Here is a 10,237-nt window from a genome sequence, read left to right as displayed (position 1 = left end):
CAACCACAACCAATAATCATATTCATGAATTGCCTAATGTGTAACCCTTGTGAATCAACAGAAGAATGCCCGAAGCACTTTTGGTAAATCCTGGAGCACGCATGGTTTAGAAAGCCTGCGGTTAAATTGTTGAGAACTCTGACAGAAAATGTTAGTACGACTTTTGACTCGTAGTCGTGAACCCAACTTATTAAGAAAACCAATGTTAGATTGAGAACACACAGACGATAAAGCAGAGTAAACTGAGGAAGCGTTTGATGCTGTTGGCTCAAACGGCGACTGCATGAGAGCTCGTGGAATGCCTAATTGAATCTTGTCATCGTTGTGTTGAGGATGTGTTGGATGTGGGAAAGGTAATGGTGGTGAATAGTAGGAGTCACATGCTACACACATTACTTCTCATCAAGCCAGACACTAACAGACACACAACCACAAGTGGTATTTGCAGATTATTATTATAACAATGCTTATTTGCTTTCTTGCCCTGAGAATTGGATGAAAGATCAACACCACTCTCATGTCAGTCACTGTAAATATGGGCGAAAGCCAGTTAGCTTAGCTTTTACTTAGCTTATGCTAAAGACTGGAAACGAGGGGAAACCGCTAGCCTAAATAACAATATCCACTTTAAAGCTGGAAGGTGCATTTTGCCAAGAAATAGCCAGGACCCCAACACCCCCGTAACACTGCAATGCATAGTTTTTAAACTTTTTGCACATATTAAACCAACAAAATACATTAATAGACCTTTTTCACAGCAGCCATTTTGACATAAAATAGTAGGGTAAACACAGGTGTTACGAATACTAAGGGACTAAGAGACAAAGAGAAATTAAGAGAGCCTTTCCAGTGAGCCAACATGCACAATAGTAGCACCCTGACTGATCTGAATGACGAGAACCTTAACTGGTAACCCTGGTAACACCTGTGTTTACCCTACTGCTTCATGTTAAAATATCTGCTTTGCAAAACGTGTATTAATGAGCCTTTAGGTGCTGGTAGACAGGTTTTGTTCCTAGACAGCAGGGATAGCTGTTTTCCCTTGTTTCCAGTCTTTGCGCTAAGCTAAGCTAACTGGCTGGCTTCATATCCACCTTACAATAATGAGAGTGGTATCAATCTTTAGACTATTCTTTCAACAAACCTTTCTTTGTTAATGTCCTGGTATGAAGGGACTTTCAGACATTTGGGGTACTTGGAAGAGAGGCCTGAATGGTCTGTCACATGTCTGGTTGGTCTGTGTAGATGTAGCCTGTTGATGCAAACTAGGAAGTGACATGTTTGAACTTTAAAGGAATGCTTGCTGCACTGTACCTGTCTTGTCGGAGAGGAGAGGTACGGAAAAGTTTGGTATGTCAGTCAATATAGAGTATAACTAGTCAGTTGTGTTAAAGGAATTTTGCTCTACAGCAATGCTATGCTTGGCTCTACTACACAGTATCTAACGTGTGGAAAAAGAAACGACGCATTAAAAAGTCAGATGATGAATGCAAGGTCTTTATATATTTCTTCAGCATAATTGCAACAACATATTCATAGAGCACTGCAGTACAAAGTAGAATGAAACACAGACACTTGATGTTGCTGTATGAAGTGATATGAGGTTATGAGGGCAAGTGGTTTCCCTTTTGATAATGGGTGCCTTCATTTCTCAGTCCGATTAGTGCACCATGTTGAGTATAGAGACATTTCAAAGCTTCAGCAAACTTAAAAAAAAAAAGAGAACAGACAAATAAATACTGTACAGCACCATATATGTAATACTAGATTCAGAAATCACAAAAAGATCATGCTTTCCTCAACAGAACACTTGATATATGCACTTTCATAGAACAATGCAGCATTTCTGGCAAGTTTCCCTTCACAATAACACTATCATCAACAAATGGCAAACATGAGTACATTTTGATATATCGTTTGTGTATATATATATATTAATACATATATATATATATATTTATATATATATATACCTTAAATAAAGTGCCTTCCTTTAAAATTGGTGATTCCAAAATGTAAATGCCTGATCGCATATACATATCTGGAAGCAGAATTCCTGAAAAAAGGTTTGGAGCGAACATCCATAGAATTAGACTGGATAGAACTGGCAATTCCTGGAGTTTTAAGGTATTTCTAAGTAAATTTGGGTTTACTGCAACTGTTTTTTGAGTGAGGTGCATCAGCCTTTTGAATCCTTTGTGCTATACATAACAGTGAAAGACTGAGATATTTGCTATTGGCGACTACTTCCATGTTGCCTTTCCCTGTATTCTATGTTAGTAAGGATAAGGGCTCCAACTACATGACCTCTTAGGAATATTTAATGAGTAGGAATGTCCTTTCTATCCAATCAAGTTCTGTACATAAACCCAAAGACCCTAAGCCAACAGCTTAAACAGCAATGACATCTTTCTACCACTCACAATGCATCAACAACAGCTATTCAGTTATAAGGGTTCCAATTGCTTTCTCTAAGCATTATCTGTTCATCAATTCCAATCTGGATTACACATCCGATACCCTCCTACTAATCTACCCCAATACACTTTATACTAGTTCCAATAGTGCTCCGCTGTCGAGGTAAATGAACAAATGTGTTTATCAAGGTCAGTTAGTCCCCCTGAGAACATTGTAGAGACACATCTATGAGTACAATCTACTCACTGTAGAACTTCACTTTATCCTACATTTGCACCGTAGAGACTTGGAGGCTGGATTTACACAGGCACCAACAGTCTGATTTTGAACTCTTTGGCACCCAGATCATATATCTTCCTGGCTGTGAAAATGTGAGGAAACACATGAAATCAATCTGTGTGACAAAACCTTTGAAATCAAATGTGCTGTTCCCGTACCATTACTGCGTCTAAGGGCTGTTCTCAGAATTCTCACTAGCGAGCTCGATAATGACAGCAGAATCTTTTAAAATCCTTTTAGCTGACCTCTCTGGTTGAGATCCCAAATTCGTCTAATATTACACATTTTAGTGTCCCAAAAGATTGGCTGAAATGTACATCACTGTGAATGCATATGGCACCTTTTGGGTCTACTGGTTTCCTGTTGTCTTGCTCCTCTTAACCCCTTTGTAAAACCTGAAGGATTTTAGATTGTAGCAGCATCGTTGGGGATATTCATCTGTTGGACTCTTCCCATGCATGTGTTTTTTTCATCAGTATGAACAGCCCACATTCGTACATTTCCTAATGTAAAACCTACAAGAAGCATTATCAGGATGTTTACCATATGTTGCTATTGTCAATCACAAGCGCTCCAGGACACCATCAAAAAGCCAGTAGGTAGACATCATGCTTACACACACCCAGAAGAGTGGACTGAATATGAAGAGAGAGAGCTTGATGTCATGCCAGATGTGGAACAGGTTGGCAAGCGACGGGAGAACACTGCATTTTTTTCCATTCTTGCAATTGAGTTCAGTTCAGTCGAGTCTGATATCAGGACACTGTGCCAAATCCTAACTTGAGACAGCCACACTTCACCATCATTCCTAAATCCCACAAATCTCCCAATCACAAATGTGCATTTCCTCTGAGTCAATGCATGGTTAATGCATGATGCATGGTTTACGTGTAATATTTTACGACTTTTAAGGTAGGCAGTCTCCTCTCAAATTAGGATTAGGCCCTCTGACTCTGAGTGAAGTGGTAGTTTTGGCTGCGGTCCCTCAGTACTCCCTGGCCTCTTCCAGTTCATTCATGAACACGTCTTCATGGGGGTTTTCAGGGCAGCTCAATCCATTGTTGGGTGGCCGCACTGCATGGAAGCGACTCCAGTCTCCCTTGCACAGGATCCAAGGCAGCACATCCACTTTGAAGTGCAGCTCAGGTGAGAACTCAGTGCTGATCAGGTTCGGCGTGCCTGCGCCTTTCCCCCGTGTGATCAGCCGCCCGCGATCGCCGTAACAACAGTGCTGCGCTGCGAGAGTAGATGAGTCGCCGGAAAGTGCTGAACGGATGCAGCTACGCGCTGATGGCTTGTAGATATCCAGGCGCTCCTTGGGGCCACTGGCATCACGCCAGCGGAACTGTCTGCCGTGAGTCTCGTCGTAGACACTAACCACAGTGTATGCCACTTCAGAGGGGTAGGAGCAGGGGCAGCTGGGCAGCTCAGACAGGACCTGGTGGAGGTACCTCTGGAGGAACTCACTCTTGCAGTTGAGCCACTTCTCACAGCTGTCCACATCTATTGGAAAGAGGACAACACCACCACATGAAATTGGGTGTTAGAGCTGTTCATGTTGGCACTACTGGTAGAACTAAGAACTGTCACTTTAAGTTAATGGGGTAAAATATGCTATAATTCTTTCAAATGATGAAAGCTTTTATGGAAAACGTTAGAAAAACCTCACCTGTCCCAAAAGGCTCTGTACCGTTCTCCATCTCAAAAGGAAAAGGCTCTACCACGGTGTTGACGTCACCTACAAAGAGGAGAGTGGTACATGAGCTGTAGATGAAAAGCCAGCTGGGAAAGCAGAATAAAAATACCTCTGTACTCTGGCCTTGGTTGGTTATTTCTATTTCTTAAAATGGACATGTAATCTCACCAGGACACGGCTCCAGGTCACACTTAGAGGCTTCTGTCAGAGTGCAGGAGTAGCCACAAGACTTGGTCCTCTTCCTCTCACCGTGTCCACATGTCACTGAACATGGAGACCAGGGTGTCCACTCATCGGTCTCCTTCTCTGTGGAAAGGAAAACAAAATCCAAACATAGTCAGTGCCAAAAACTCAGCCTAATTCAAACACATTCTATCAAAACTTACTCTGCACTACTATGATAACTCATCGGATTCAATTAAGATTAAAGCACAATATAACTTACATACTGCAAAAACTATCAGAGAGGTCAAGAGAGGAATACATTCTGAAAGCATGGAATACAGTTTACAGTAACAGCTTCAAAGGCTTTAGTGAGATTATGAACACAAGGAAAAACCCTGCAAATCCAACCAAACACCTCACATCTTAGAGTTGAAGTGAACTCTTTACTGTGCAGGAATGACTTTTCTAAGTTTCTGGAATGTCTCAGTGCATATAAATGACCATTTTCTCCTGGTCTAACCTTTCCCATGCAAACCCATATTCTTTTTAAGAATGCTTCAGTAAAATTAGAGAGAGAGAAGCTGTGCTGTGGCTGTCCGCCTCCGCACCATGTTTCCTTGTGGTGTTAATAACACTGAAAACAAGTCATTCTTGATTAAAGGCGAGGTGGGTGCAGAAATACCAGCTTGGGTGTAGCGAGCACCCAATTTGACTTTGTGGGCGCTGCCAACTCGCTATGTGGCCATACGGGAATGAGGTCTCAGGAGAGTCTTAATTACAGAAGGAGCTGTGGCACACATCCTTGATTTATGTTCAGCGAGTCTTTAGATGTGACCACTTAATAGGCATTGTTGCCCTTTGCTGGCTCGTCTACATGCACTGCAGTCAAACAGATCAACTCTATACACTGGCATAATGGGTAAGGGAAGGGTTACTAGTCAAAAGGAGCTTGTTTGTTTAGACACCTGTTACTACATTTTGAGATTACACTACAACAGCAACCTCCGAAACGCTTAGAAAAACAAACAGATCACTCATGCACACATTTGTATCTGTGGGAAATTGTCTGCAGAAAGAAGGCTGTGGTAAGGCCATAACTGCACTCTGATCTACAGTAGGCCTACCCACTGCCCAGCCCATCTGAATTTTCTTTTTCTTTCTTTCCTTTTCTATGGCTCCGTTCCAGCCTCTCTCTCTTTAATTCACCATCTACACCTTTCTCTTTCTCTCTCATTATTCACTGTTTTTACCACTGAATAAGAGGTCTGTGCGAGCTGAAACACAACAATTTTTCCCACCAGAGGAAGGCAGAATTAAGAGGGGGAAACGGGCTGCAAAAGTTATGCACAGCCCCGAAAGCCCCCCGAAATTCTTGAACGGGCTCAAAAGGCCGAGCCGCAGAGGGCAGCGAGGGCCGCCAGGGTCTGGGGGGGCCCATGGGGTCCTGGGGAAGGATGAAAGGGCTGGCCGAATTGCCCCTGTCATTGTGTGTTCCCAATCTGCCCTCTAATTGTCCACAAGCAGAGGGCTGTTTTGTCCCAGGGAACAGTGGCGGCCTCACGCTGCCATTAGCGAGTGCATCGGACCCATCTTCAAAAGGCAGGCCTCTGGACCAGCAACACCAGTGTCCACTTCAAAGTGCCCCTAACCCACAATGTCCTGATGGTCGAGTGCTCATGCTGCCTCGCATGCTGGCATCGCAGTTAGACAGTTATCATGCAGCCTTCCTGAGCCACTCTCTCCATTGTTCTCCCTCGGCCTCTCTCTCTCTCTCTCTCTCTCTGTCTCTCCTCACAGATATTCCCATTATCTTTCTCTCTCTCTTTAAAACCCACAGGATCCATTTTGGTATTTTTTTAAAGCCATGATCGCTTTGATGCAGTGGGATATGAAGGAGCTGTGTGGCTGTGCAGCAGCGAGTGTACCACTTGGCAGACCTTACCATAGTAGCTCTGCATTGGATCCCAGCCTTCGTTCCAACGCGTATCCCAGTCTCCGCCCACTCCGCTGGGTAAGGGCTCCTCGCTGCCGTAATCCAGGGAGTAATCTTCCTCCTCCTCTTCCTCGCCAGTTTCCTCCACGCCTGACCTGCTGCTGCTGCTGCTGCTGTCCTCGCTGGAATCGGCGTCGGTGTAACTCCAGAAGAGGGGCCAGAAAAGCTTCTTGCCTCCGAGCCAATCTACTGTGGAGGAGGGGGAGGAGGAAGAGGATGGTAGCCAGTCTTTTTCCTTGGCCAGGTCCATCTCTACCTCCATCTGGGGGTCGTCCACCACTTCAATGGTTACCTACATTGAAAAAGAGAAGGTCTCTGTCACCCTGATGGAAGCCAGGAACATATTCATCTGTGTCACTGATGTGAAGACCAACAGCTCTCTCCTATAAGTCCTAACTAGCAAACAAAGAGTCCATACTGTAGTGTGATTGGCAGACAATGATATACAGCTAGTGATTGAACTGCTTTTGCCGTAACATGTCATCAAAAAAGAACTCAGGCCAGTACTCTGGTGTCTCTTTAGCGCTCTTCTCAAGAAATCAACTATCTCAAATGTGCAGAGAAGGTTTTCTCCGGATCTAAGTCAGCCAGCCAGACGTGAGCATGAGCATTCAGCCAACCCAACGATGCTCTCAGGGAGAGAATGTGAGCATTTATTATGGATAACTACCTCTCATTACCTCGATATGACTCATCCTAGATGCTACATTACTTCCAAGGGCCCGAGAGAGGAGCAAGGAAAAACATCTTTCACAATGTTTACAACAACTCTTTTTGTGAGCGTCTCTAGTGTAGAGTCTTTCAGTCAGAGTATGGTACATCTGGTGTATATGCTACATGAAAACTCATCAAAAATGTCATCCGTCTCTGTGCTTGATGTAGACTTAGGCTGGCATCATTATGTCGCTCTAACCACATCCTGATTACACGGGCCAGAGTTGAGAGTATAACTGCCACGAGATAAGTTAAACAGAGCAACTTTAGAAGTAGATGATGAGGACTTAATGGCTAACACTTACCATCACAGAGCTCATTCTCTTTTATTACATTTTAATTAAATAGTAGCAAAGAAAGACGCAGCCAGGTCTCTGACATTAGACTGGAAGACTGTTGATTTTGTTACACATTAAGGAAATAAATCATTTTACTAAATAAAAGACAAAATGCCCCAGTTGTCCTTGCATGAATGGTTTTAGTTGAACCCATAATTCACCATCTACTGGTCATTGTATGGATACCGCGGCTAAAATCAACTTTTTTTCGTATTCCTAACTCAGTTTAAAAATGAAGATCTCTGTCTGTAAGAAGACTGCCAGATACTGTGATGGTTGAATCCCCTCTCCCGACTCACCTGTATGTTGGGATTCTGCGAGTTGATGTCAGCATTGGCCAGGTCTGGAAAGTTCTTGAGATCCAGGATGAAGGGTTTAGTCTCCTCCTCGGGCTCAGGCTGCGGAAGAAGACCGAGCGAGCGGTGCTGGGGGTGCGACCACCTCCTCTGGTGGCTGTGGGGCTCAGGCAAGAGACTCTGAACCTGGTTCTGCTGGTCCAAAACCTCAGGGACATACTGGACCCCGTCGCTGTGAGCCGGGTGGCCGTGAGCCTGCAAACACGAGTTCAGACGTAAGATAAAGGGTTCATCTGGACCACAAACAATCATCTAGTAGAATGATTAAAAGGATTAAATGACTAAAAGGGAGATGGTGGACAGGGAATGCCTTAAAGCCTGATTGGCAGACGCCACCTTTAATAATGTAAAGAAAAAGGGCAGCTGAAATAACAGTTTAAAGACCGGTGGCTGCATTAGTGCTAATGACAAAAAGGGATCGATCATTTATAACGGCTCTTTGATGGGGATAAAAACAATTAGTGCTCTGTTTCCAGCAAGAAACCTTGAAACCATCTACCACCTCGTAGCTTGGTCAGCAATTCCAAAAAGCCCCTGAGGCATCCAACTAACCAGCCAAGTGACCAAGCAGCCTTCATTCGTTTCATTCTTTTTTTTCCCACAACAGTCATGGCATCCAGGCCGTGGACAAAGAGGGGCCTGTGCCAGAGAGATCCTCTTTTAGCTTTAATGAGAGGGCCTGGGAGGCGTGGGACCCCTGGGCTGGTGCGAGCGTGTCTGAACCTGCTGTGCTGCCGCCACTACGGCCGCCACTTCATTTTGACCTTTCAGGTTTTACAATTACTGAGAAGAACAGGAGGAAATGTTGATCTCTGAGAGTCATGGTGATTATTGGTGACATTATAATGGTGGGGGATTGGAGATGTAGGCGCTGTATGTGGAAAACAGTCACTGAAAGCTGATTCGTGGTCGGCCCGATCCTCCAGTGTACATGTGTCTGTTTCATGTCTAATAGAACGCATATCTAGTTCATGCCTTACACTGGTCAGAAACCAAAATCCAAACCCTCTAATGAACCCTTGTCTGCCATTCACTCATGTCTATATCATCCTGAATATGCTACACTGGCCCAAACATATGATTGGACGGGACCTTGAGATTTGACCTGAGCCAGTTTGTGGTCTGGTCAGAGCAAACCAGTTGCAGTTGGAGGGCTAAAGAGGAGAGGAAATGTCTGAATTAATGACCAAACGGTTGGTGATTTATAGTTATGGCTTCTAGAACAGGGTGTACTTTTCACTGACCGCCTGTGATTGTCCCATAAAGAAGTTATGTGGTCGGTCAGATTCGAGCATGTGAACACATTATGCCTGTTTGGAGGAGAGGCCCGTCAAGCGTGACAAATGATGAATGAAGAGAAGTTGGCCCCCTCCCCGGATATCTGTAAAGTGGTGGCGACAGGCAGATAACCTTTTGGGGATATTTAGCCTCTCTCTGGAATGTCACCCACTGCAAATACTGTAAGCAAATAGTACACATATTGCAATAAGTGCAGTTTGACCATTTACCACATTTTCTTCCCAAGAAAACTCAACATGCCATTAAAACAGACTAATTATGCTGCTGAAAACACTCAGGCATGAAGTGGCTCTCGCTTTCAACTGGAATTTCTACCACACTGATACACAATACTGCAAGTCAAACTCCACTGATCAAGTTTTCAGCACTGGATACAGTGAGAGCTGTTAGTTGATCCTCATAATCACTGATCTCCAAGTGAAGCCTCAACATGATGAATATCTGCTGCTTTTCTGTTTTATATCACTGTAAACTGAATGTCTTTGGATCGAAGGCGACATCTTTTTGGATGTTGGATCCAACGGTCCAAAATCCAAAAAGATGTCGCCTTCGATTCTGGGAAAATGGGATGGACAATCTGTGGCCTTTGCCTTTTATGCTGTAGACTAAATGATAAATTGATGAAACTTGGTTAGTTAGTTTTTTTTGTATAGGGTTATAGGGTTTAAGATTTTATTGAAATCTCCCAGCATCCATTTTAGCGTGACCATCACTGTCAAACCTGACCAGCGGCGACAGCATTCACTCACACACACCAACATTCACACACACGCGCCAACAACACCTACACACACACGCAGACTCCGGACCCGGAGTCATGAGAGAGGCCACATACTTTCACACCCTCCTCATCTCGTCTTGTTACACATCTGGATCCTGTATTCTTCCACCCTGTATATCACTCTCCTCCTCCTTTCTTCCTCCCCCTCGTTCTCTCTGATCCTGCTCTCCTCCTCTCTGTAGTGGGGCTCTTCCGATC

General features: G+C 44.1%; 1 protein-coding gene across 1 annotated transcript in view; it reads right to left on the bottom strand.

Moving 5' to 3' along the window:
* Positions 1 to 2,968: 2,968 nt before the first annotated feature.
* ism2b (isthmin 2b) overlaps positions 2,969 to 10,237 on the bottom strand; it is a 9,333-nt gene continuing 2,064 nt past the window's right edge. The window contains exons 2-6 of the mRNA XM_035678260.1: positions 7,903 to 8,154; positions 6,501 to 6,843; positions 4,562 to 4,699; positions 4,367 to 4,435; positions 2,969 to 4,200 (exon numbers count right to left, since the gene is read on the bottom strand). Of these exons, the coding sequence (XP_035534153.1) occupies positions 3,683 to 4,200; positions 4,367 to 4,435; positions 4,562 to 4,699; positions 6,501 to 6,843; positions 7,903 to 8,154 (1,320 nt within the window). The 3' untranslated portion in view covers positions 2,969 to 3,682. The remainder of the gene's footprint in view (positions 4,201 to 4,366; positions 4,436 to 4,561; positions 4,700 to 6,500; positions 6,844 to 7,902; positions 8,155 to 10,237) is intronic.

Source organism: Morone saxatilis, unplaced genomic scaffold, assembly GCF_004916995.1.
Source record: "Morone saxatilis isolate NCDOM2014 unplaced genomic scaffold, NCSU_SB_2.0 Contig7, whole genome shotgun sequence".
NCBI classification, from domain to species: Eukaryota; Metazoa; Chordata; class Actinopteri; family Moronidae; genus Morone; species Morone saxatilis.
This window is presented reverse-complemented; position numbering and strand designations above follow the sequence as displayed.